Source organism: Grus americana, chromosome 25 (genome assembly GCF_028858705.1).
Source record: "Grus americana isolate bGruAme1 chromosome 25, bGruAme1.mat, whole genome shotgun sequence".
NCBI lineage: Eukaryota > Metazoa > Chordata > Aves > Gruiformes > Gruidae > Grus > Grus americana.
Genome location: NC_072876.1, coordinates 2,346,256 through 2,374,146, shown reverse-complemented (window position 1 = coordinate 2,374,146; position 27,891 = coordinate 2,346,256). Strand labels below are relative to the sequence as shown.

Here is a 27,891-nt window from a genome sequence, read left to right as displayed (position 1 = left end):
GCTTCTTGTCCACCAACATCCCCAAGTCCTTCCTCTCAGGACTGCTCTCAATCCATTCTCTGCCCAGCCTATCTTTGTGCTCGGGATTGCCCTGACCCATGGGCAGGACCTTGCACTTGGCCTTGTTGAACTTCATGAAGTTTACACAGGCCCATGTCTCCAGCCTGTCAAGGTCCCTCTGAACGGCATCCCTTCCCTCCAGCGTGTTGACCGCACCACACAGCTTGGTGTGTTCTGCTCTGTTTTTTCCCAGTGTGATTTGAACCAGGAACCTGAATATGATATATTAAGGCCCTTGTAAGGTGTGGGAGACTGAGCCTCTCATCCTTCCCCCCAACCTTCTTTGCTGCCTTCCTCTTCCTCTCAAGAGAAATGGAGGAGCTCCCTCCAGGCTAAACAGAGATGCGTGCAGCGATGGGCAAAGGGGACATCCAGAAGTCCCTGCCATGTGTGTGGCATTGTTCTCCGTAGCCAGCTAAAGAACCACCCGTAAGTCTCACCCACACAAGGTCCTTTTCGTCTCTGCACCCCCTCCCAGCCGCTGCGGGAACTTGTGGTTGCTTTGCCTGTCAGTGACGTTCAAGGGGCACAAATCTCCTGGGGCAGGGGAAGGGTCATAGGAAATGTGTTTCTAATGGGAGACCGGTGAACAAGGGATGCTGATAAGAAAAGAATCCCATTTAACTTAAATTAACTCTTCCCACCACCACTTCAGCCCTGGAAGATCCTACAGCAGAGCTGGGACTTGCAGTGCAGCTGCCAGCATCCATAGGGACCACAGAGCTGGCTGGGAGTGATGGTCCATCTCCAGCCACCCCCTCCTCAAATGTGACCGATGATACACCCTGCCCATGGCTAAACCCAAGGCAGACATATGGGGTGGGCAAATGCTCCTATGGCAGCATCGACATGGACACGGTGGCCTGCAGTGGTTCCACACTTGCCCCTAAATGGGTGCAGGTGCCTCTTTGCTCCCCTGGGCCATGGAGGTGGCTGCATTAACCCACAAAGTTTGGGTCAAAAGGGTTTGACTGCACAGGGAAGGTGGTAGGGAGTGACATGGGAGAGATGAGAAAAACAGGGGCTGGGGCAGACTTGCCTCTGCCTTGCACAGAAGACAGGGAGGAGAGGAAAATTACTCAAGGCCAAAGTGAAAGGAGAGAGAAGAAAAAAGTAAAAGGAGAGAGAGAGAGAGAAGGAGAGGGGACACAGCTCCCTGGGTGCAGCTTGCAGGGGTGGTGGGTGCTGCTGGGGTCTGTGGGGAGACATCAGGGCAGCAAAGGGTCCTCTGGGGTTATACTTAAGGGTTTACGTTCACCTCTTTGGTAGTGTTGGGAGTTGGAGACCATCCCTTTACTCGATGGGGATCATGGGTTCATCATCCTGTGGGTGCTGGCATTGCCATGGGATGCCTTTTCCTACCCCTTCCCATGTCCCAGCCCAGCTCACCTCTCCTTGGTTATGGAGGGGAAAGAAAGGGCTTGAAAGCTCTCAGCTTCAGAGCTGCAGAAATCACATTGCCCTGGGCTCTCCTGGTTCTCAGCAGCTTCGCTCCCACCTGGGCACCCCTTTGCCTCAGTGCCCAGGTACCCCCATGGGCCCATGGACATGGGGGCCAGAGTGTGAGGTGCCCCCAGCATCACCAACTGCCGTGCTCCAAGGAGCCAGAGGTCTCCATCAATGGCAGAGGACCTCCTGGGTGGTTTTTATCATTTTACTTTATTTGCATGAAGATAAACTGCGCCTTTGTCTGTACAATTTCTCCTTAAATACTTGGCAACCTTTAAAAAAATGAAAAACAAAACCAAAAACAAACAGGAAAAAAAAAAAGGAAAGGAACAGTGCAGGCTACAATATCAAAACAGTACGATGCTTGTGAATAAATAATCCCCTGGGGCAGCTGGGGGACACGGCTGTTCGGATTGCACAGGGCTGGTGAACCCAGCCTCCTCTTCCCTTGACAGCAGGAACAGCAGCCAGATGGGGACCGGGCTGGGCACAAAGGACCCTCTCTGCTCTCTTCCAGCTCCTAGTTGCCTGGCTCAGCCGTGGTGGTGCTGGCATTTTTGTTGGTTTTGCAGCAGAAGTACTGGTTCCAGATCTGCAGGAAAGCTGTCCGGAACTTCTTGATCCTGAAGGCATAGACGATGGGATTCATGGCCGAGTTGCCGTGGGTGAGGAAGATGGCGATGTAGGTGAGGATGTGCGGCGTCTCACAGGATGGGCAGAACAAGGTGATGCAGTTGAGGACATGCAGAGGGAGCCAGCTGAGCGCGAAGAGGAAGAGGACCAGCGCTAATGACTTGGCAATCTTCAGCTCCTTCCCATAATACTTCTGGGGGTCGCTGGAGCTGGAGGAGACCTTCTTGTTGAGTTGCTTGCGGATGAGGTTGAAGACTTCCAGGTAGATGAGCAGCATCAGCAACAGGGGAGGCAGGACCCAAACAAAGAAGTTGAAGTACACCATGTACTCCATGCTGATGACCGTCTCAAACTGGCACTTGATGACAAACTCCGTGTGGCTGGCGTTCAGCTCCTGAGTCCTCTGCATCTTGTTCAGGTTGTTCCAGCCAAACATAGGGGTGAGTCCCACCAGAAAGGAGACGATCCAACAGCAAGCGATGGCCACTGCTGCCCGCCGGGGTGTCACCACGGTCTTATACCTGTGGAAGAGACAACAACCACAGGAAAGAATTAAACGCGAGTGGGATGCTCTGCCTGGGGGTTAAGACTGTTCCACGTGGGGTGGCAGTGCTCATGCTGAGATGGCATGGTGCTCCTCACTCCCTTCCTTCGCAATCAGCAACAGCTTGTCCTGATAGATGTGTTATTGGACTGTTTTCTTTGTTCCCCCTTTCTTTGGGGAACCTCACCCTGTCTCCCACCACTACCCCCAGCCCAGGCAGAGACCTCAGACATGATCCTGGAGCTCTGGGGGTTGATGCCAAGGTAGAAAATGCATTAGTAATCTGGACCGTGCCTGCGTGTTCAACCCTCATATCTAGGGGGGCTTCATGTCCCTCCAGCAGCCCACCTTACATCTGAGCACCCTATGCCCAGAGCAGCAGGTCACCCTTTCCTCCCCTCATGCACCAGCCTTGCTGGCACCTTGTTCCAGACAATTGCCCCTGCGCCGAGGGAGGAAATCGCCAGCAAAAGCATCCTCTGGGACCTGCCCGGCTGGAGGAAGGATCCAATGGTGGTAACGGACCCCTGGGGAATCTTCTGGGCACAGCCTGTTTCATTTCCTAATGTGCTGTGCCGACCGACAAAACCCTCTTTCGTAATGGGCCGGTGCCAAAGGATGGAGGAGGAGGAGAGCTGTGCTTCAGCTGGGCTCTGCTCCCTCCTTGATGCCACTGGGGAGCATGCCAGGGCTCGGCTCATCTCTCCAGAGCTCTCCAAGCGGGAAGTGGAGCCTGCTAGATTGATTTTCCCCCCCTGACCCTCAAAGGAAAGCTTCTCCTTGGAGGCTGAGAAGGTTCTCAGCCCAAGTGTTATTGCTTTCCACCAGAGGGGATTGAAGGCTTGAACAAAGAACATTTTTCTGACTGTTTGCTGTTTTTTTCAGTGATGCCAGTGTTAACCTGGCCATGGGGGACCATGTGGAGGTGGCTGGCAAACCTGGATCTCCATCCTGATGCTCAGAGCTCCCTGCTGCATGTCTGCAGTCTTTACCTGTGGTGGAAAAATGGAGCATTTTGGGCCTTTTTAATACAGCCAAGGATGCAAACCCACTGTCCCTCCCCCTTGAAGGTCCCTTCTCAAGACTCGTCTCATGGGCAAGGTGTCAGGGTGGGAGCACGGAGTGGTGCAGGGTGGAGGGGGGAACATCGGTCCCCAGGAGTCCAGAGGATCCAGAGACACAGGTTCCCAACAACTTTCCCAAATGAACCCCCTCTGGTCTGGAAAAAGATTCCCAGCATCCCGGAGGCAGCCAGGTCCCGTGGGAAGAAGGTGGCAACGTGGGCTGCTGTTTCCTCTCAGAGCTGAGGCTGGAGTCGAAGGGTGATTTATTCTTTGTGGGGAGGAGAGAGGGCAGGAGACCCTGAGAAAGGCGCAGGGCAGGGAGAGCTGGGGCACGGGGAGCATGAGGGGTGGTGGGAGAGCACCAGCGCTGTGGATCAAATGAAGGGAAAAGTGTGGGGGGGGGGGACCCATGGGAGTGGTGGGTGGCAGAGGGATACCAGAGGCTCCCGTGGGGCTGTGTGCTGGCCCGTGCACCCCACGTCACTGATAACAGGCCGTTGGGGAGGACTGATGTGCCCTTCCAGCTGTGACATCCCACTCCTACCTCCCCAGGCTCGAGCAGCTTGGGGTGCTCTAGGAATAACACCACCCCCCCCCCCTGCCCTGGCTCCTTCCCTCTCTGCAATCCCTGCAAGCCGAGGCTGTGTCCCATCTCCCCACTCCTGGCGTTTAACAGGGTCTTCCACTGATTTTGCTGAATGTGCTGCCATCTCGGGTGCTGCCTGCCCTGCAGAGCTGTGCAACATCAATTGCCAGAGAGACAAGGATGCTGAGCAGCAGCAGTGCCACCATGGTCCCCAAACACCCTCCTGGGGCTTGCAGCCAGCACCCAGGCATGGAGCTGCTCCCAGAGCACCCACCCCTTCTCCCCCTGCCCTCATGCCTGGGTCAGGGGAGCACACGGGACAGAGTGAGCACTGAGACCCTGTGAGTCATGAACCAGAGTCGGATCAGAGGACACAGTGTTCACTCTTGCAGCCAAGGCAGAGAGGATGGGGAATGGCTGCAGGGGGTACAGCCTGGATGGTCCTGGCCCCCCGCAGCTCCAGAACATTGCGTGTTGTTGCAGATGGCTATCAGGACAGCTGTGGAGGTTGTGAAGACCTCAGGTCCCTGGATGCACACAAGCTCGCATGGTCCAGAGTGTATAACACACACATAGCAGGACAACCACCCCACATGCTGCTGGCTGCTCATCCACCTCAGTGCACGCCCCTCCCACCTCCTCTCTGCACATCTGTCATCCTCGCTGCACATCCATCCCTCCTCGCTGCACATCCATCCCTTCTCAATACACATCCATCCCTCCTCACTGCACATCCATCCCTTCTCAATACACATCCATCCCTTGTTAATGCACATCCATCTCTCCTCTTCACTGCGCATCCATCCTTCTTTGCCTCAGATGGATGCCCCCACCTCGCTGCACATCCATCCCTCCTCCTTGCCGCACATGTATCTCTCTGCCGTGGTCCACGTCCATCCCTCCTTGCTGCACATACATCTCTGCCACCTCGCTGCACATCCCTGGCCTGACACACGCAACGGTTCACGCATCAGGACCTGGCTTTCCCTGCACCTTGCTTCACTTTGCACCGAGAGGATTAAGAGTGGCACTGCAGAAGCAGCCGGTAGCTGAGAGCAAAGCCTGTCCGTGCATCCCCCCACGCTTGTGCACCACAGTCACAGGAACCGTGGCTGAACCCCAAAAATATATAGAAATCAGCAACATTTGGAGCCGGGGCTTTTGTTCCCTTTGCTCCTTTAAGCAACAAGGCAGAGGCAGCTGCAGCACACTGTGGGGAAACGTGCTCCTCGGGGGCTCAGGGGTGCCCACTGCACCCCGTCAGCCCTACATGGAGAATGACAAAAGCCATAAAATGACTTTGAGTTCCTCCTCCATCCACCCCACAGGGTCTGGCCATGCAGATCTCACAGGGCTCAGCTGCTCTGCAGACTGCAAACCCAACTTAAAAGGAGGGAAATGCAAAATCCCACCTAATGCTTGACGCCCACAACACAGGGCATTTGGTGGGGGGGCAAGTAAGAGAGGAGTCAGGGACAGACTTTGCTGTTCCCATGTTTCTGCCTTGGTTATGCCATAACAAAAAAGCCTTCCTCATTTATCTCATTTTGCATTAATCTGATATAGCTGGAGTTTGGGATGGGTCTGGGAGGCAGAAGCTCTAGAAAATGCTGATAATGGCTCACAATTAATAAATAATCTTATTATCATCATCAGCATTGCAACAATTGCTAACATCATTGCAATTTTATTACTACTATTATTTTTATTAACAGCTGCGACTAAAACATCCATGATAATAGTCATCAACATCATCATACAATTTGGGTTTTTGTTCTTTGTCTGTGGGGTTTTGAGCCTGACCATAATTGCTAACTTTTCCTCCTGCTCTCCCTCACTGGCGGTTTTTGCACTATCCCTTCCCCACAGAGATGGGCATCACCCCAACTCCTCCTGGATCCCCTGCCAAGACCAGGAGAAAGGAGCCTGGAGGGAGCACAGTGACCATCCGGCCTCATCGATATCCCAGTGAATTGGGATGCGCAGGACCTTTGGTTTGGTGTGGAACAAGAGGATTTGGAAAATAATGTGAAGAGGCAGAATATCAATTATTGATAGAGTGCTGTTTGCATCCCCAGAGGAAGTGCAAAAATTGATGGTTGGAGGCAGAGGCAGACAAATTGTCCCCAAGGGCTGCGCAGAGCTAACGGGGAGACATGGAGCAGACTCCTCCAGGGAGGGATGCTGCCTCATGATGGGATGGTCCAGGAGATGTTGCAGTCAAACAAAGTTTCTTGGGCTGAGGATGGAGTAACTGGGGGAGACACTGAGGCCCCTTTTCTCCAGGAGATCATGAAATGCTCCCCGGCCCTCACCCTGAGGACACTATCCACCCTCCTTTCCCTTCGCTCATCATTCCCAGGCTGGATTCAACTTTTTCTCCCACATCTTGATGTGGCCAGACCTCTGCATCCCTTGCTGCTGCAGCCAAGGGAGCCCAGCTCAGCCCAGGACCTGCTCTTTAGGTGTCTGGCACTGGGTGGCCAAAGCCCCCGTGGCCATCTAACATATCAGGACACATCTGAAAACACACGGAGAGTGGCATATTCATTGTATTTCTATTGATTTGGCTTTTGTCTTGGGGTCTGTTCCCCGAGAGAGAGGTGAGGGCTCATTTCCTAGATCTCCAACCCACAGGTCAATCCAAATCTAACACTCACAAAACATCTCCTTTTGATTTGGTTGAAAAAGCTTCAAAGATTCCAGGTCTGGTTTGAATAAAATTTGTTTGTTTTGAATAAAATTTGTTTGTTTTTTAGTATTTCTGTGAATATCCTTTTTGTCCAGAAAATACTTGCAGTTGTCCAGGCAGCCCCAAGATGTGGCTTTGCTGGTCTTTGCTCTGGTAGGGCTTATTGCAGTGCAATTCCTGGGGAATTAATTCACTAATGAAGGCAGGCCATTGCTAATGAAATGAAGCTGGAGCCAACGTGGTAGGAGGAAAGGAGGCCAAGCTGACATGAAGCTCATCTGCATTATGAACACAGCAAGCAAAAGAAGCCAGAGCATGTCCTGATCTAATGGAAAATCTCTAGACAAAAGTGCTTTGATATCAGGGAATTTTGGTTTCTGCTCCTTTTTCCTGGCTGTATCTTTGCTTCAGATCTTTCAGTGTCCTGGAGGCTGCTGGGTGGGAAAACTCAGATATTGGTGTTCAAAGCTGCTGAGAAATGTGAAGCTGAGAATGCAATGTGGCATCCAGGTCTTGTGGGGGGCAATCTTGGCCACAGCTCAGGGCTGGGATGACAAGGTCCCTGGGCACCTGCACAAGGTGGGAAGCGCTGCGGATTGGACATTGTGCAACAGAGGGACCCTGATCATGACTCCTTCGTCACCTCTAACCCTGGACATGAAAAGTTTATTCCTTCTTCAGTCCCTTGCTTTGGCTATTTTCCTCCTTCCCTTCAGATCTTTTTTGGGCTTAATTTAAGTAAAAACCCTAAGTTCAAAATCTTGAAGGTTATCAAGGATTCGAAGGTATATTAAAATGTCTAAAAAGGTCTGTTAGCAATAAATGTCTCTTAGTACTAACATCTCTCTTGCATCATTTGAGTGCATCTCCTATTTGTTTACATCCCTCCTACGTGACAGTTGGGAGCTTTGCAGCTCTTTAGGATCAAACACCAGCCGCTCAGCCCTTCACGCTCCCGACAACATCCATCCAACAACTGCAGTAAGTCAATGCTCGTGATGGGTTCATGTTGTCTGCAAACATGAATGGCTCCCACCACAAAGGCATTTCACACCCTCCCGCATCATACTGGCAACTCTCACAGCCAGGAAGGGGTTGACAGGTGGCAATGACGCTACCATGGAGGTGATGTGAGAAAACATCTCCTGGGCAGAGGGGTGCCGACACTGTTTCAGCATGTTGCTCTCATGGTCACATCACTTCTGGTTTTACGCCTTGGAAGAAATGTGGGTTTGTGACAGCTGGTGGGTACACGGCCATGTGAACGGTGGCCTTTGGAGGGATGGATGTCAACCAACATCGGCCAAAGCTGGCAGCTGGATGGAGCACTCCATGACATCCTGTTCCTACAAATGCTCAGAAGGGAGGAGACTGGCCCTATCAGCATCTCCTCTGGGATGCATGGGGGATTTTCCTGGTCCCCAAATCCCAGACTTATTGCTTGTCAGATGCCAGCTGGCATGTAAAGATGTAAAAAACTGGTCCAAAACCCATGGACAGTCTTTTCAGGAGAGCCAGATGAGTGCGTCTTTCTGCAGCAAGGACATTGGTGCTAGTTAGTGATGGAGACCCTGTCCTGCACCAAAATGGCCCAGCAGCCTCCATCAGCACAGTATTTCCAGCCTGACACCAATTTCGTACCACAGAGACACTTCCTAGTGCTCCAAAGGGACCAGGAGGACGCAATGTGCCCTGTGCACTGTCCCAGAACCTCTGGTTGGTTGGTCTGCAAGAAATTCAAGCTGTAGGAGAAACCTGAGAAGTGCCAGCAGGCCCGTGGGACAAGAGGGGACAGGGGACATGGTGCAAGAGGACAGGCCAGGTGGCTGCAGCAAGGTGGTTTCCACCACCTGGACGGTACCCATGGCTGTTTGCTCAGAGTAAGCGAGAGCTCATCTGAAGGGGACAGTCGGGTGAGGACAACATTGTTTTTTTCTACAGGTGACACTTTTGGATGGGCTGAGGATGGGTTATCACGGCAGGAGAAGCACTGATGGGAACAGACACCCTTCACCTACTACCCATGTGGATGGGGCTGCACCCCAAATCTCCACCTAGAACCCCCCTGGTGCCCCTCGAGCAGATAGATCCCAGGTCAAGGCTGCCCTATTTCCATCTGGAAAGCGCACTGGGACAGCCCACGGAACCTCAGGAGAAGGGTGCTCGGTGCTCCCTGAGCTGTGTGCTGCAAGAAGGCATGGAGGCAGGAGGTCCAAAGCTGAGAGTCTGCCAGGGGCTCCAGAAGTGGATGTCCCTGATGGGTGAGAGAGCCTCCCTGCTAGGCTGCTGTGAGTCTCCTTGCATGCAATGAGATGGTCACAGCTGCCACCACAGCTGGAGAGCACCCTGCAGAGGGTCAGAGCGGGGCTGGGACCGAGAACCAAAGATTCCCAAAACACTTTGGGTCTCCTCCACTGCAGCAAGAGGAGACGGCACCACGCCATGAGGTTGCTTAATGCAAACCTGGTCCAAAGTCACCATGAGAGAGGCTGAAAGCATGTGCATAGATCCATAAGTGCACTTGGTTGTGTGCATCCCACTGAAGTTCCTCCTGGTCCAGTCTGTGTCCAGGGTTTGGTTTTACCATCCTAAAATAACAGTTCTCTGCATAGGAATTGTTCTGCAAAGCACAAGTGACTACGGCCAGGTGAAGCAGCTGGCAAGTCCACCGAATGTTTCTAACTGCTTTTAATAGCCATTAATTCTTTAATGGATAAAGGCGAGGGTGATTATGAGGCTTATGAGAACAAATCCATCCTGCCAAAATTGACTGGTCCCCACACACCAAGATGCAGCGTCCCCAGGGCTTTGGTGAGTGCTTTGTTTAGCGGTGGGTGAAGCTGGAGCAGGCCACAGATCCAGCAAACAGCAAGAAGAAGGAGGTTTTGTGCAGGAACCTGGACTGTTTGTAGCCATCCTGGACCCCAGACAGGGTCTGGGGAGATGCTGCTGCCTTGGTGTGGGTTCAGCCTGCTCTGATACATCTTCCGGGACCTTGCAGGCAGCCCTGAGATCTCTGAGGAATGCAGAGGGATGTGGGCACATCCGAAAGCAGCCCTAGGGACACAAACATCCCCACAAGAAGCAGGGGAAATAAGGTGGAAAAGGGCTTTATGGGCTAAAATGCCTGGAAATGGGGAATGGTGCTTCTACAGGGCAGTCAGGCTGTGCCAGAGTATCTTCACCCCAGACTGGCAGTACAAAACATGAGAGTCCATCAGGGATGTCCATCCAGTGGATGACTACAAGTGTGAGGAGAGATGTCCTCCCCCGCCTCCAGTGGTCCAAGCCCTGGACCCAGGGGCCAGACACATCCCCCCCACCCCTGCCACTCTCCTGATGCCATCAGCCCCAGTGGGATGAAGCCCCTGAGCACGTACCATATCTCAGCCCACCTTGAGCTTGGCAGGGGCAGCATCACCCACAGGACTTGTTCCCCTGCTCCCCAGTACCCATACACACGCTTACACCATCCACCTGACTTTTGAGTCTAAACCTGCCACGTTTCATGTTCCAGCTAAAGGATCAAGTTCAACCTTTGCCTGTTGAGCCAAAGAGACTTATCCCTGGTCCCTGGGATGTTAGGAGCAGCCACAACATCACACCAGCCCATATGAGTTCATTGCCAAGAAGTCACAGCCCCTCCTGGGGCTGCTCCTGGCCTCGGCAGAGAAGTAGCTGCTGGCTGGATCTCTGCAGCCTGCTTCATTCGGGATGTCTGTGCCCCTGGACTCCCTGGGCTCTGGCGATGAATCACAACCCATCTTTGGGAACAAACCACAGGCTTCCAGTAACTGCGGGGCTTCTTTCAGCTCACTTGTCCTCATCTCAGAGGTGGGATGTGAGTAACCTCCATGGTGGCTCCACCATGGACCGGTGCTGACACCTTCCCCTTGGGCATCCCAGCGGCTCCCACTGCAAGGGGAAGGGGGAGCATGGGGGGGCTGGAGATCACATGAGGGGAGGATGGAAAGCATAGGGACCTCACACATGTCCTTGCCTTTCAGGCTCTGCTCCAGGTGCAGGGGAGACACTGATATTGTCCAAAGAAGGCGAAGGAGAGTGTGTCATCCACTGTTCCTCAAGGCAATTTTCCTTACATCCTTCAAGCAGCATCCTTCACCTCTGCAGCAAATAGAAATCCTTTGTGCACATAAGTTAATCTTGTTTTCAAACTGGGCTTGGTTTACAGCCTGTGGCTGGATCCTGACATGTTCAAGTGCTCTGTCACTGCAAGGACCACTCACCCAGTGCTCAGCCCCCTCATCCCAAATGTGGGTGGGGGTTAAGCAGGGGGCTGGGAACGCCCAGGGCATCAGATGCCTGATGGAAATGATTTAATTTGTGCCTGTTGGGGAGTGCTGCCTTCTAACCCCGGGCAGACCCTTCATGCCCCGAAGGAAGCTGTGAGACTGCCCGATGCTGTGGGTGGCACCGACTGCATCCAAGGGTGCTGAGTGCCTGCACTGGGGTGGCCGTGCTCTGGATGTGTCACCTCCTGCTGCCGTGTGACAGTCCTGAGGGTGCACCCGGTGTCCCTGGTCAATGGGGTACCAGTCTCACTGAGCCACAGATTTGCACCCAGGCAGCTCCAGGTCTCCCTCCCAGCTCCATGTGTGGTCACAGCCTTCCAGGATTTTCCTGGATCGCTGATTTCTCCTCCAAGGACCCCATGGGGTAGGTGGGAGGGAAATGATTCAACACTATTGGCAACGGCTGCAAAATCATGAAACGAGCTGCAGAATCTCAGAACTGGGGGAGAAAAAAAAGTTATGTTCTTGTCTTTTGGCTCCTGGTTTCAGGCAGCAGCATTTTTGAGCATTTCTCTGCAATGCAAAGCATGAAAAGTGCTGCTTTAAAAGAGAAAAGAAACAGAAGCTGAGGTTCTTCTATAGCACCAGAAAATTAGGGCACATAGAGAGGAACAGCCCAGTCCCTAAGAGATGGGGGTGAAATTATGAGAGCTGCCTACATCGCTGATGGGCATGATGGACTTTTTTTTCAGTGTTACCCTTGTGCAATAAATTTACTGGATATTTTTAGTGTCTAAACAGTTTTGTTGTCAAAAAATAGAAATTTGGTATGTGAACATCTCCTTGGAGAGCAGTACAGGTCTGAGTCTGAGGGCAGGTCCTGCACGCCTCCATCACACGGCCGAGACCCTGCTATGCTGGGAGCAATCCCACCTCCGGCAGAAGACAGCTTCTGCAGGGCAAGAAGGTTTCAGGAGGAGACATTCAAAACCCATGTGCATCCCTCTCTGGACAGTGTGCTGGAGGTGTTTCTTACTCAGCGTTGTGGTGGGGAGATCAATGTGCTGGGCCAGGAGATGATCTGCCCTTGCCACGCTGGACCATCACCCTGTGGATCCGGTCACCTCAAAGGCTCTCACACATCAGCTCTGCCCCTGCTGTGGTGATTAGCTGGGAGCTGATTACCCAGGCGTGGCTCAGCAGCTGATCTTGTGTGTCTCTGCGTGTCTCTGCGTGTTTCTGTGTGATTAGAGAAGTCAGGGTGATGTACTCATGTAGTACAAAGGAGGTGGGACAAAAGACAGCTTTGGCTATCTTCAGTATAAATCTGGGACTTTGCTGGATAAAAGCAGTGTTTTTTCAATTACTATTTGTATTGTGCTTGAATTTTTCCATGCATTGCATATTTTTGTTCTTTATGCAAAAGAACCTCTTTGAAACGAGGACTCTGAAAGTCAATACCCAAAGTGCAAAAGGGAGAGAGAAGAGGGAAGGACAAAGAAAGAAGGCAGCCCTAAAAACCACTTAAAATGCCAAATCTGTCCAATGTGGGCTCTACGCGAAGTTGAAATGAGAAGGTAGATATAAAATGCCTGGCGTGATAGGGCTCTGAGAGCCTTTATGGCTCCTACTTCATCCCACAAAATGCTGCGGCTTGCAGAAAGCCAGCCGTGCTAGGGAGAAGATGCCAGCTAAGAAAGTGCCTGGTACCATCTGTACAGCACCAGGGAGGGCTGCCCACTGCCACCATCCTTCCCTGCATGTCACCATCCTGCTCTGAGAATGCTGCTAAATCAAAGGACAAGTTGGTACCCAGAGGAAACCTGCAACCGGGTGAGTCTGAAAAGCACCGAGAGCCATTAAAAGGCAGGAGCAGATCAGAGATCCCAACTGGAAGGGAAATAAGAGGGGTTTTGACATCTGCTGTTGGCATTTCATCTGTGTTCGACAAGACATCGCGCTCTGCTCCCAGGATAAATGGGAGGCAGGAAACTGGAGATAGCATCTCTGGTGAAGAGGCATTAACCCAGCCACGAAGCAGGGCTGAGGCGGGTCTTTATCTCTCCAATGCAGAAGGACACTTCAGAAAAAGAGATATCCTAAATTACAGCTGGAACAAGAGATTAGTATCATCTGTCTTTTAATTTCTTGGTTTTTACACTTCTGCTTGCTAACCCAACTCCTGATTTTGCAGTCAACAACTGAACTCCTCAGTTTCTCAGGCTACAACTTGTTATTGCTGTCCAGGATCCTCACAGCACAATTTGTCACTGCAAAGGGAACATTCCCCTTCTTGCACTTAGCCCAGTTCAAAGATTAATACATTCAAGCCTGAAAAATTGGCTGGAAGCTCACAAAACAAGGGAGGTTGTTTTCTCTGCTTAATGCCTAAATGAGAATTAAGAGTGCCGACGAGTTCTACTGTTTCTAAACCTCAGAGGACATAGTAACCTGAAACACCAGTTCAGCATCTTCTGTCCAATGCATATTTCCCTTGATTAAAAGATCAATTTGAAATGCAAAAAGAAGCTGGATTTTTTTTTTTTTTTGCTAATGAGTTGACTATATGTTCTTTCAATTAGTGAAAATCATTTTGGAGATGCCATTTTGTGCTACAGCTGCCTTCCAACCTCTGTCCAACACAACTTGCCACAAAGCATGAGTAAAACCTGTGTTATTCACCCCTCCACAACATCATAAAAATGGGAAAAGTGAGGATCAGAGTACATATGTGTCAAGCCACTAAGTTATTTACGTTGGGATGAATCTGTCCAGTGCAGATCTATATATCTTGATCAGCCAAATGAAATGCCAAATTGAAAGTGAAGGCTCCAGTTAACATCGCAATCAAATGTTCCCTCACCGCAGAAAATTGATCTTTCGTCAAGAAAACAAATAAAAAGTGCAAGTGCAAAGCAAACCCGAAGTTTATTATTTCAAGCCTGTTTCCTCTTTCAGATTTAAAAGATTATTTATTCCCTTGGAGGAACACTGATTGACCTTGTTGCCTGGGTGGAAGCAGCTCAGTATTTCCATCAGGATGGCAAAGAGAAAAAGCTGAGACCCAAGACCAGCAATTCCAGCAAAATGCATCAGCTGGGCATAAATTATACCCTGTCCATCTTCCTAATTACTCTGACAATTAAATCCAGGCAAGGAGCAATGGGCAGACAGCCTGGGCCTGCCCAGGCAGCCTGGCTGGTGCAGGGCATGGAGATGAAGGATGCATGGGGCAGGCAGGATCAGGTCCTTCCCAAGCAGGAGGACTGTGCTGGTCCCTGTGAAGCCTGCAAGGGACCCGGTATCCCCCTTCCCCGGTGCACAAGGGACATGCAGAGCTGCAAGAGGGTCCCCAGGCTGCTGGAGATGGAGCTGCTTTGCCGTGGCTGGACCGGTGGCACTTAGGGTAGGGGATGGCACTACGGAGGGTGGCCATCGGCATCGCTGATGCTGCGAGCATCGTGGGAGTGGGTGTAAAAGCAAGACAGAGATGACTGCTGGTATCAGAGCACCTTGAGCTCCCTTTGAACAAACAGACCTCTCTGAGCCCATAAAGCACCTGTATCCCAGCAGCGCTGAACCTGGGGAACAATCTCCCTTAAAATAAATCCCACTTGCCTGCACCCACGCGGGCGTGCGCCTGGTTCTGTGTGGGCTTTGCCGTGTCCATCTGGACACAGGCTGTGCTCTAAGCTCTCTCCCAGTTTTGACCACTCAGTGCCGCAGGCGAGCAGAGCTGTTTGCACTGAGAAAAAGGAGTGTTTCATTTTTTGCATGTTACAAGGTTTAAGTCACTCAGTGTTGTTACCGGTGCAGAAAAGAGAAATAATTTAGTCTGTTAGACTGTGCTAATTATGGCTATGTCTGAGACAGCATTTCTCAGCATCGGCCTCTTGGTGCTTTTGGAGAATTTGTAGCATCATTCCCTCTGTGAACAGATGGGGAAACTGAGTCGTGGAGGGGGGCTATGACATGCCAAGTGAAGCAAAATGAGCTGAGTTGAATGAGAAAGCATCCCTGGTGCCAGGAGCTGGCACTTCCCTTATTTGAAGGAGGCCAAGAAAAATCATCCTGGTCTCTGGATGCAGGGAGAGAAATGGCCCGGAGAAGGTGGATAGCCAGACATGCCAGTGATGTCCCGACTTTCTGTGCTCTGGCCCTCCTTTGAGGAGCGATGGAAAGGTGTTATTGTCACCCCAGGCAGGGTCCAGGACTGGGGGTGTCACCTCCCTGCCTACAGAGGTCCTGCTCGGGCATTGCTGGTACCCAGGGGTCTGCAGGCAAGAGTACCATGGCTGGTCTCAGGGACAGCATGGACAGAGGCTGGTGAGGAAGACAAGGCAACAGGGCTGGGGAACAAATCCACTCTCCTCCTCCAGCTCCTTTTTGTAAACAGAGACTTTTGTTCTTAACAAAAATCCAACCAAACCACCCAAGACTGCGGTGGCTGCTGAAAGTGGTCCCCTGCTCAGTGCCAAGGGGCAAAGCCCAGGCAAGGAAGGGATGGGGGGAAGGATGGAAAAGACAACGAGAGATGGGGCAAGGGTGTAAGGGGGAGCTGCCGGGACCCATCTGTCTCAGTGTAGTGAAGGGCAAACCCAGATGCCACAAAACTTTCCAGTGGCTGATCCTGGTCTGTACTGCCCTACCTCACCAAAGATGGTCCTTCCTCCCCTATTTACCACCCATCACCCATCTGGCCCTTAGCCCAGAGGCAATTGTTGCCTGTGCTCTATAGGAAGGAGGATCTCAACCCCTTAGGGTTATTTTATACTCTCTTGCTGATGGCATCACCAATGATATCTCCTTAATACCCAGACTCGCTCATTCAGCTGCCCTCCGGTTGGAAAGGCGGCTACGTGCCTGGCAGCAGGCTGCAGTGGGGCTGGGTGCTGGTGGAGCAGGGGTGCTCAGCTCATTGCTATTCTGCAGGACACCCCACTGGCTGTGGGGCTTTTTTGTGGCTTCCTTGGAGAGCATCAATTGCTCTTTCTTGCAACTGGGCATCCCACTCAAGAGCCGTGCGCCTGCCCCTGCAGCTGGGCAGCCGTGCTGCCAGAGAAGGCATCTCTCTGCCAGGAGCCTGGACAGCCTCTGGCACAGCTGGTTTCCCATTTTATGGGCTTGAAAGTTCAGGTCACCTTGAATGAGTTGTGTCCCAAAAGGACCAGCTCCCTGGGACCACTTGTCCCAGCCCATCGGCAGCCTGCATGCTGGTTTCTGCCTGGCTCTCAGGTCCTGTGTCCATCCCTGCTGCGTCTAGCAGGATCACTTTGAAAAATCATTAATTTATCTTCAGGATAAACCAATACTGTTCATATTAGCTCAGCTGTGCTGGCTGTCATTTCCCCAGGCTCTGAGATGGTGCTTTGTGCCCAAGGTGATGACCCTCTCAAGCTGTCCTTGTCTCTCCCAGGAGTCTCTTGCCCGCATGGTCTCCTCCATGCTCCATGTCCCGCTCTCTGCAGGCACCACAAACCCCCATGATCTGTGTCTGGGCTTCCCTCACACCCCTGTGGGCAGGACCCTGTGGTGGTTTTCCCTGTCCTTGCTCCAGCCAGAGGTTTTCTTCCAGCCCATCAGTTTCCTTCCACTCTGAAATGACTCCTGTGTGTGTCACGAAGAAACTAATCTCCCAGATCATTTCACCATGATGCCTCCTCCACATTTTCCTCCTTTTTTCTATCCTTCTTTGTGTTGCAGTAACCTTTCTCTCTCCTCTGCCTCCACACCAGTATACAGACCTGCTAATATGCCACCTTTCTGGACTTCAGACCCCTCTTGACTCCCTCATGCCTGCTCTGACTGGTCCCACAGAACCCCCTCTCCATGCCAAAGCTTGTGCTGTGACCCCTTAGGATGAATCATTCCTCCCTGCTGTCAGGCTGGTTTTGAGCATGGCCATTTGGATGCAGTGGCTCCATGGTCCCTGTCCCTGAGCCTTTGCCCAACCCTGCCTGCTCTGCCTTGGAGGCCCAGGGACCTGCAGGTCCCATGCTAACGAGCCGGGTGGCTGCCATGTCCCTTCAGAGCACATCCCCATGTCCAAAAGTCCCTTGTGTTTGGGTACAAGCTGCTTTGAGATGTCCCAGACAGGAGATCTTGATGGGTCTGGCCTCACTGACTGCAAATTGCAGCTGTGGGTCTGGGGGGTCCCTCCAGGTCAGACTTTGAAAACAGAGTCTGATGGGCTTTGTCCCAACTGTCTCCCATCCAAGTTCGTGGCCAAAAATCCCCTTTCTGGTCAACTGAGTCAATGTGGCACTTTTAAGACACAGTTAAGCTTATTCTAACACTGTGAACGGGCTAGAAAACCCATGCTGTGATGCACCCTGGGGTGTAAAAGGAGCTGAGGGTGGCTTGGCTGTTGGTGGCCTCATGGCACATGTCCAACCAGAGCAAGGCCACATGCCAAAGGCTGGGCAATGACACGGAGACCAGCCTGCAGCTTCAGAGCCGGTTGCTGGAGGGGGGGTTGGTGTTAGCTCTGTGGCAGAGAAGTGCCTGAGCCTGCCTGCACACCCAGCCCGGACCCCGTGAGTCATTTGTTTCTGCACTATCGCCTGCTCTGGCTGGTGTGGAGTGGAGGTGGGACTGTTTCTGTAAAGACCAGGTGATGACAACACCTCCCATTGATGGAGTCACACACTTCCATCTCAAAGGTGGGGGAAGACCCAGGACCCCCCCATCAAAGGGCTCCTGCCTGCCCTGAACCAGCTCCAGCACCAGATGGCTGTGGTGACAGCACACACCGTGCTGAGCTGGTCCTGACTCACTCCTGACATGCTGCCCGCAGGGCCAGGCTAGGCTGGTGGGGACCAGGCAAACTGAATCAGAAGCTTTTGCTTTGGCAGAGCCTCCTTCTGTAGGGTGTCTCACTTATTACCAGAAGCTGCACAGGGTCCTTGGAAAGCACTGGATGTCAAGCCCCAGTGTGCATCACCATTGCCTTCACCAACCCAGCACCCTTGGAAACAACCCAGTCACTCCAGAAAAGGGAAAACCAATTCCAAAGTGCTCAGTGGTGCTGTTGGAATTGTGACAGAAACCATATTGGTGTTCCCAAGTGTTTTCAAGGCTTTGCTGATCAACCACAGGTCTGATGGACTATTGTACCATGGACACCAGACCTCACCTTACTCACTGCATAGGCACCTTGCTGTCCATCCCACCACGTTTGGGTGGCCCTAGCTGTCGGTGCTCCACACCTTTTGCTCAATGGGGACCTCATGGTGACTTCATATTGCCATAGGATGAAGAAATGGAACATAGAGTTCCTGCTGGCTTGAGTTCCATCTGCTGCTTTGTAGAGCAGGTCCTCTTGGGTTGATGGTACTCAACACACCTGAATCACTGTTATAGAGGTGGCAGAGCCTTGCTTGGTTCCATCTACCCATCTCCACCTGGTTTGATGTCTGTGTTCCCTGCAGGATGAATTCATTGGCAGGAGTCCCCTTGCTGAGGGCATCGTCCCCACAGATGTGTCTCAGCCCCTTTTGACTCTCAGTGGATGGAGATGCTGTCACTTTTAATCAAGACCGGTTGCTGACAAGAGTGACTTTTGGCATTCTTGACTTCAGGCTCTGCAGATCAGGGACCTGCAGCCCAGGAGGACCATTTGGCCTCCTGGATAACCCCATTTCGCTGAGTTACTCCTGTGCAGATCAGTATGGCATGGGCTGGGATCACAGAGCAGCCTGGCTGCCAGGTGCCCTGGGCACAGTTGTGATAGGAGACCAGCTGATCACTGCACAATGCATGAACAGAAAGGCCAGGTTGTCCTGGCATATCTCAGCTTCCATACCTACTGTGCCCCAGGCTCCATCCCTGCCTGGTGGGGTCACCCTGAGTGAGCCACGGTGCTGCTCTGTGCCTCAGTTTCCCTGTCTGCAAATGTGCTAGTGTCTTTGCTGGGAGCATGCCTTCAAGTTTACTGGTGATGCATTGTCAAGGGTCAATGCTTTAACCTGAAAATCAGCACAAATAGAAAAAAAAAACCACAAAAAACAATGAAAATATTCCCAGAGCATGATTTTGGGGTGTAGCAGGCGAACACCAGCAAGAAGGAGCTTGTTTTCATTCATCGCCCTGCAGTGCAATGCAGGCAGACATAAGCTCTGCCAAGGGGACAGATGTTGACTCGCAGCTAACGGGGTCAGGACAAAATGATACCCTGGGCAGATTACTCAGCACAGGCACCACGTCTCACCTTCCTCAGAGATAAAGGAGAAGGGCTGGGATGAGATGGGATGCTGCTACCCAAGAAGCCTGTCCAGGATCTCTGGAGGCCATGCATCTTCCCTTGCCTTTTTAATCCATTTTGGGAATAACCCCAAATATCAGCAAATCTGGAGCATCCCTGCACAGCATTCACCACTCTTCTCCCCTTCCCTCTGTGCTACCAACAGCAGAGCATCCCACCGTCAGACCCTTGCCGCATCCCAAGGAGGGGGACACGTGCCAACCCAAGCATTCCCAGGAGCTGGGGACACTGCTTACAGCCCAAGTCACTTCCCTCTGGCCGGCATGGCAGCGTCTGTAGCTTTTTTGAGTGACCTGATTTTGCATCTGTCGGCAAATGTCTCGTGGCGCCGCTGCAGCAGCTGTGCACGCTCCTGCCGAGACTAATCCAGACATCCCTTCACCAAGGGAAGAGCCCTTGTGGCTTTGATCTCTGACTTAGCATGCTCTTGGCTGAAAATTACTTGCTAAAAACCAGCTCACCTGGGTATTTACCAGGATCTCAAGACCAATATAACCTGCTGGTAAATCCCTTCCCATTTCCAAGGCTCTGAATATTTTGGTGATACCAGAATTGAGCTCCTGGTCCTGAACTGGCACAGCTTGTCCATGTAGCCCAGATCTGGTTTGAGCAGAGCTTGGTGTGAAATGCTTGCACTGATGTAGCACCCACACGCTGAGCTGGTGCAGGGTGCTGGAAATTGCAGCTTGGAAACAGCCCGAAGTCTCCAGCAAACTCGGAGACTGTGATTTCTGCCTTTTATTCTCCATCCTTCAGATCTGCCTGTTCCTTGGGAATGAAGGTCTCCACAGATCATTCTCGTTTGCTAAAAATATACCTGGTGGAGGGCAGCAAGGGAAGAAACAAAAGAGGTGGCTGCAAAGACCTGCCAGTCCCCAAAATTTCTCCAGTTTAGGAAAAATGGGAGCATTTTCCTTGGAAATGCAGTCTACTTTCACAGGGGCAGAGTCTATAAGGATGGATGGCATCTTTTCATTGACTAATGGAGGTTCAAAGAAACCTAGATGAGGTCCCAGGTGCAAGAGACCCCTGCAACTCATGCTCCCAGCTCTGAGTCACCTGGATGCTTTTGAAATGGTTCCTCTGAATTTGAAAACAAGCCTCAGAGGAACCATGGTTTGGTTTATTCACTTGCCTGGCTGGGCAGAATTGGTCACCACTGCCCTCGTTTATCATCTGCTGCTTTGGCCAGGCTGGCTAGAGACAGGTCCAGTCACCCTTGCCTCCCTGGGGACACTTGAAACCCATCACCTGGCCAGCAAATTGCCCTCAGATGGAGCATACATTTCCTTTTCTTAATTTCATCCCATTGCTCTGGGTTGAAACCCTTGTGCCAGCCTGAAAAATTGCTTCTCTGGTTTGGTACCTCCCGCCTTGAGTGGGTACCATCCCCAGGGGACCAGCTCCCACAGACACCAGGGCCACCGCCATCCAAGCCTGGTCTGAAACCTCCCCGTGTCCATCCCAGACACATCTGCTGGGTCTCAGAGCCCAAGTGTCTGGGGAAGGTTCCTGGCACTTAGTGTTGGGAGTGCCATCTCGGACACGTGCCCTGCTCCACGACCCAGCTGGCTGAGGGCGATGAGACTTCCTGGGCTTCCCTGTGACCCAGCCCCAGCTGGCCCCATGCCTGCGGCCCTTGGCAGGCCTGGAGAGAAGGGGAAAGAGCGCTGCAATCCCGGCAAGAGCCCAAGCTCAGGCAGGAACATAAAAACCAGTGGAGTCAAGGGGGAGAAGCTTCCTTCTTCCACTGCCGGGTCCATCCAAGAGCTTGCAGGATAGCTGCAAGTCCTCCTCACCTCCTGGCTTGCAGGGGCTGCAGTCCAGGGCTGAGGGATGCTCCTGCCATCCCTGAACTGTTTTATCTCAGAAGGCTCAGGACAGGGCACTTCTGAACCTTCAGAGAATGCCAGCACCATGCACAGAGCCATCCACAGACTCTGCTTTACCCAGGGCTCTCCCCCTGCTGCACCCCAGCCTCCTGCCCCCCCCCCATTTCTTAGCGATTTCCAGCCTGCTTTGGTCTAATTTCCATGGCTCTGCAGCCTCACATGTACATTCAAAACCTTCAACAACACAAAATGCAGCTTGCCCTGGTGGGATGCTCCTTGGGATGCGGCAGGGTGGGAAGAGCTGGTCCGGGGGGGCACCCTGATGTTGGGGCCCGGGCACAGAGGGCGGAGGCTCCTGCTGTGGAGTAAGAGACTCCACGTACAAGGGCTCTTGCTACCAGCAGATTTCTACAGTTTTTATCTTCCTGGAAGATGTTTCAAAGTTTCAAAGAGCTGGTGGTCCAAGCGAAGTGGACAAGGTGAGGACCCCCAAGGACATGCAAGACAGGACCAGGCTGCACCCGTGCATCCAGCGTCCCCAGCCAAGCGTCTGTGATTCAATGTGTCCCGAGGACCCAGCTCCTTCTGCCATGACCCTCTCCAAACAGCCCAATGCAGCATCTCAGAGCAAAGACAGGGGCCCCTGAGTCAGCGGAGGCTGGCGCCAAAGGAGCTACATCCCCCCACAAACATCCCCCGGCACCATCCCCTCCAGCATCCTGTCGCCAACCTCCACCACAGGGATGCCGAGGGGCCGGTTCCTGCCGGACACCCCCAGCCAGCTGCTTCCCCTCCCTTTGAACTTGTTTCATCTTCCCTGAGTGTGACTGCAAGAGGGAAGTTTGGACTGGGCTGGGAGACCCCGCTGTGCCTGTCTGGGAGGGGGGGGGCGACAGGATGGGGGTCCTGCCTTGCTGCTGGGTGGGGAGGAAGGATGCAAGAGGGGAGATGTGAGCTTTTCCACCAGCATGAAGGCAGCAAACCTATTTTAGGTGGTTTCTGGTTGTTTAGAGTGGTCTCTGTGGAGGCTGGGGAGTGTAGTACCCTCTGCTCCAGCCTGCTCAACCTGAGCGATGCTCTTGCATCCCTCCATAGCTGGGAAAAGGCACCTCAAGGGGAGGTAGCATCCTTCAGACCCCAGCAGCCAGGAGGGATGCTACCCAGGGGTTTGGGGCAGAGGGAGAGGGTTTGGTGGGATATCCCAGTCCCCTGACCATGCTAGGTGTGCACTGGGTTTACCTTCAAGAGCAGGAGGAAGGAGGTGCCAACTCAGAGCCATGCGAGACCCCTCTCCATCTCACAAAATCTGCCTCCACCTTGCATGAGTGGCCCACGTTCCTCTGTTTCTGTGTCCATGGGAAACACGGCCATGGGAGTGAGGAGAATGCCCGAGACAGAGCATCAGATGCCGCTTGGGCATCTCCCACTGCCATCCCGAGACACACTTCAAATGTCTCAGGGCACCATTTGCTCAAGACATGCTGCAAGCAAACACCTATTCCCCAGGGCTGCAAAACTCCCGATCTCCCCCCAGGGCTCACTTTCTGGCTGGGTACATGGGCAGCAGACTGGAAGAAGGAGCAAACCCATAGGTTGTTCCCCCAAGCTCACACCCCCAAGGCTGGAGTGTGTGTGGGCAGCTGGGAGCCAAAGCTGGGCTGCGATGCTTCATGTTCCCCGCTCCCTGCCAAGCTGCGCTTCCAGTCCCGGCTCTGCCTGATTAAATAGAAAGCCTGCAAAGTTCAGTGGTGACTTTGTTTCTCCTTCAGACAACTCTTCCCAGCCAACAGTCCTGTTGGCTTCTCACCCCAATTGGCCAGTACATGACAGGGACGCGGAGACCCTCGCACATCCCTTCACAGAACCCGAAATGCGAGTGGTGACTCGCTGGGGACACCCGGAGCAGAGATGGCATTTGCAGGGTGGTCAGCACGAGGATGGAGCAGGGATGCATGGAGCCTCTCTCCTTGCTGCTCCCAGTTCCTGTCAGCTACTTCTATGAAATGCATTTCCCTTCCCTGCTGCCCCCTCTCCCCGAGCCTCAGCAGAGCCAGGGCTGCCCGCGAGCAGATAGTGGGGCTAAGGATGCGGGGGATCCGCGTGCATGACAGCCCACGATACCCCCTCAGCCGTGCTGGGGCATGTGTGGGTCACGCTGGCGAGCGTCTACCCCGTGCCAGGCTTCTCTAGGGACTTTCTTTGGCAGAGGAGCGGGCTGCGGTGTGCACACTGTCTGCTGATCTTGTCCCCTTGTGCCTGATGCTGGCCAGCCACATGCTGGAGGGCATGTCCCTGCTCCACGTCCTGGGTGCCCTGGGGATGTGGCCGAGGCAGAGCCCCCCACATCGCTCCCCACCTGCCTGCAAATCTCTGTGGGGTGCCATTGCTGCCTGTGGACCTCCAGGGATGTTAGCAGCTCTCCCTGGGGTCTCCCAGGCACGAGTGCCCACCTGTGTCTCGCCAGGGACCTGAATCCTGCCAAGGTGTCGGAGGCTCTCAGCACCCAGCACCAATTTGCATACCGATGGGTTCGGTGTCACAGTGAGAAACGACACCACGAAGCCGCGATTCAAGCTGTCAGAGCTGTAAAAATGTTTTCAGTATCGTCTTTTAGCATCTAGCAACAGGTTGGGAGAAACTCGAGGCATTTCAGATTCAGGGAATATTCTTTAGTGGCGTTTTCTGTCCTATTTGCAATCTACAATGTTGTTTCGCTGCTGCTGTGTCTAGGGCACAAAAATCGCCTAAAATCATCACATTTGCCAACTTCCAGGAATTCACACCAGGGAAAGGAGGAAACATCCAGGGACAAGGAAACAGGAGAGCTGGAGAAGCTGAGCCCTTCTTGTTGAGGCTACAAAGCCCTTCAATATTAACATAGGCTACAAAAAGCCAGAGAAAAATCTCACGATGCTGAGAAATTGGGCATGAAACGGGACAACAAAATTCAGGGTTGATATTGCATGAGAAAACCCCGTCCAAACTATATACAGGATGAGGGGGGGCTCTAACAATATTGTTCACAGGAAAGCTCCCGGGCTGAGGGCAGAAATCTCCCCCAAAAGCCCTATTTGATGCTCAGAGGCAACAAGGTAGGAAAAGAGACTGGGTTTGTTAGAAAAATGACTGACGAGAGCTAGGCAGCGTTGCTATGTATAAAGCCGCAGTCCTCCCACACCTGAACCCATCCCCACCACGCAGGGGATGCAGGAGGACCAAAAAAGCACCGAGAGCAATGACAGGGTGAGAATCGCTTTGGTTACACCAACAGGCTGGAAGACGAGGATTTTTCAGACTGGGAAAATCACACTTAGGGAGGAAGCTGGGAACAGCCTGTAAAATCGTGCGTGGCAGGGAGGGGGTGGGCAGGGACCGTGGTTTTATCCTGTGCCCCCCGCCTTATGCTCCCTTGCCAAGCAGCCTGTGCCAGCCACGGCTGGGGGAAAACCCCCAAAGCAACAGATCTCTGGCCTGATCCCATGGATCTGTGGACACCGAGCACTCCTGAACTGTCAGTTGATCCCAACACAGGTTGCCTCCTGCCCTTGTCTCCCTGTATGGGAAGGCAGTTCCTGCCCTGGGAAGGGTCCTATGCCCACTGGGGTCTGGGCAGCATCTAACACAAGGGGGTTTGGTCCCTTTTGGGGGGTCTTTGTGCTGATGAAGTGTTGTGGACCCCTCAAGCAAATGGGCTGGAGCTTGTGTCTGAACTGCAAAGTTGTCAGTGGGGTGACACAAGATGGGTGTGTGCTCAGCCATCCTGGCTGGGCTGAGTTTTTCCAGCAATGTTCTGGGCAGCAGGAGCCTTCCTAGAGCTGATGAGCCTGGCAAACGTGTCCCTGCAGCCTGGGCATGTCCTCGAACAGAGCAAAGACGTGGGTTGCAGTCGAGCAGCACTGACATTGGGTGTCACATCCCCTCCCAGCCCCACTGACACTCTCCTGGTCCCACTACAGCACCCCAGCCCCACAGCTGCTTGCCCCCAGCCCCAGGGGCTGCAGCACCACCCCAGCGGGGAGGGAGCTAGCCATGAAGCAGTTAAATATCTCCTCCAGGAGCAGCAGAGTTCAAATAAAGTACTTCCCCCCATTTACGGCCCACGTACTTGTTATGGGCTTGGCTTTGACAACAGGTACAGATGATGAGAAAGGGAAAAACAAGGAGAGGATTCATTTGTGGGGCAGCCCCATAGCCAGGGGTCTCTCTTGCATAAGCCTGCCCCATGAGACACCTCAGGCTGTCACCTCTGGTCCCTCAAAACCCCAAAGCTGTGTCCCACTTGTCCATGAGCAAGCAGGTTATCACTCCCGGGCTCCTGGGGTCCCCATGGCAAGGGAAAACCTAGGCTGAAGATAAATCTATCGTCCCCTTTCCACTCCCTGAAGCACCCTGATGGTGCTCTCCCATGTGGGACACACTTTATCCCAGTCATGGAGATCCCGTGAGTGGCTGCCCTGCCCTGCCCACTGGCTGCCACAACAAATCTCTGCCTGCACACCCAGCACCCTCTGAATGCCCAAGTGAAGCTGCTGGAGGCTTCAGGACCCCCGCCCCAGCCCAGCCTGTCCCAATTGCTGCTGCAGCCAGATGTACCGGGCTGGCAGAGTGGAGGAAGACCTTTCTCCCAGTGCTTCTCCAAGAGTTTGGGGCATCCTTGCTCCCTTTTAACCCCCGCAGCAGCCACTGCAGAGCTGGCCCCGATGCATTTTCCTACCTGACAGGGATCTTCACCCGCAGGTATCGATCCACGGCGATGGCCAGGAGCGCCAGGATGGAGCTCTCAGTGAGGATGAGGACGGGACAGGCCACCATAAGGCAGCTGTAAAACTCCGTTTGCGGTCCGATGTTGATGATGATGGCCAGGGGGATGACCAGGGCCCCCACGGCCACATCGGCCACTGCCAGTGAGACGATGAAGCAGAAAGTGGCATCCCGCAACGCCTGGTTCATCTTCACAGCCCAAATGACCAGGATATTCCCCGGCACAGACACCAAGGCGATAAGGACTTCGATAGAGATGTAGGCAGCCTGGAAGGCTGAGACCGGGTGTGCCATGATGCTCCGGTCCCCTCCCCGCTCACGCTGGGGTCCCTCGGTCACCTGCAAACGCACGGGGAGGCGGTTAGCAGCTACTGACATCTTAACTGCGCTGCGAGCCGGGATGGAGCCTGTGCGGGGCGGGGGGGGCGTGGGAAAAAAAAAAAAATCGCTCTCCAGCCTGTGCCGTCCCCTGGAGCTCCGACCCCCCCCCCCCCCCGGCCCCCCAGGGACTCATGTCGCACCCACCTCCATCCCGCTTCGCAACCGCTCCCGGAGCTGCCGGGCGAGTGGGAGCCGCTGGCCAGCCCCGGGGAGAGCGGCGGAGTCCCACCGCCCTTCGGGGCCGTCCCGGGGCCGTCTGCCAGAGCCCCTCGGGGCCGATGCAGCCGGAGCGGGGCCTCCGCTTCCCTCTCCCGCCTCCTTCCCGGCCCCCGGCTGCTTCCTCCCGCCGACCTCGCACCGCGCCCCGGCAGCAGCCGCCCGCCCCCGCCCGGCCCCCACCCACCTCACCTTGTCCTGCAAGCCGAGGGCTTGTTTCTGGGTGCCCTCACCCCAAAATAGCAAGAACTCTTCACCCGAAGGGTAACTCGGGGGGCATGCTGGGGGGTGGTGGCTGGAGGGATGCTCGGGGTGCTGGGTACCGGGCTCGCCGCGGCGAGCGGAGCTGTGGTCGGTCCCCGGTGCCCGGCACTGTTGGGCTCCCGCAGGCTCTGCCAGCTCCCAGCCGGAGCTGGAGCATCACATGGTGCAGCCTTCCAGCCGTTTAAAGAGCGACTGACCCCATTTGGGGCTCGCCGGGCCCGGGAAGAACCTTGCGGGGGGGGGGGGGGAGAAGGAAGGGGGGAGACGGACGGGGAAGGGGGGCAGGAGCCGGGAGGGTGAGCGGGGTGGGAGCCGGCAGCGGGGGGAGCAACAGAGCCACTGCCAGCCCCAAGCTCCGAACACGGGTCGGGTCCCGGTTTTAGCACCAGAACCGGTGTTCGAGGTCGGGTGTGAGCAGAGGATCGGGGCGGGGGGGGAGGCAGCAGGGAGGCAGAGCCTGAGCTCAGGGTGAGTGAGGACCCAGCGAATCACCCGGGCACGGAGCAGCCGTCGCTCCGGGTTCAGCCCCGGGATGGGATCGGCACCCCGAGTCAGATCCGAAAAGATCTGGGGTGCTCGCCCAGTTCTGGCTGACAATATCAAATCCAATCCAAAATCACTGCTGCGGTGGCTCGGGGGTGAGCCCCGAAGAACCTTTCATCCACTGAATGGCACCGGTGGGTGCTGGGGTGGGGCTGCACCCCATGCTGGGGAGGGCGGAAGGCACAGGGCTGGCAGCATCCCTTGCTCAGGGGGCTCGTTGGTGGAAAACAGAACTGCTGGGGCAGGCGGAGGGTCTTTCCTATCCCCAGAGAAGGCCTGTGGAGGAATGGTGGCCCCAAACTGGTGTTGAGGCTGGACCAGGCGCTATTTAATGTCCTGGGAGAGGTTTG

The 27,891-nt window shown here is 53.9% G+C and overlaps 1 protein-coding gene across 2 annotated transcripts; it reads right to left on the bottom strand.

Moving 5' to 3' along the window:
• Window positions 1-1,700: 1,700 nt before the first annotated feature.
• Window positions 1,701-27,152, bottom strand: ADORA1 (adenosine A1 receptor). Of its 2 annotated transcripts, none has more exons than XM_054803878.1 (3): window positions 26,927-27,152; window positions 26,091-26,476; window positions 1,701-2,663 (listed from the first exon to the last, which is right to left on the bottom strand). In XM_054803878.1, exons 2-3 carry the CDS (start codon window positions 26,429-26,431, stop codon window positions 2,030-2,032), a joined length of 975 nt encoding a protein of 324 aa, XP_054659853.1. In that variant the 5' UTR covers window positions 26,432-26,476; window positions 26,927-27,152; the 3' UTR covers window positions 1,701-2,029. The 2 variants fall into 2 exon arrangements, with proteins under 2 accessions (XP_054659853.1, XP_054659852.1); XM_054803877.1 differs by lacking the exon at window positions 26,927-27,152 and adding an exon at window positions 26,663-26,824.
• Between the last annotated feature and the right edge of the window lie 739 nt (window positions 27,153-27,891).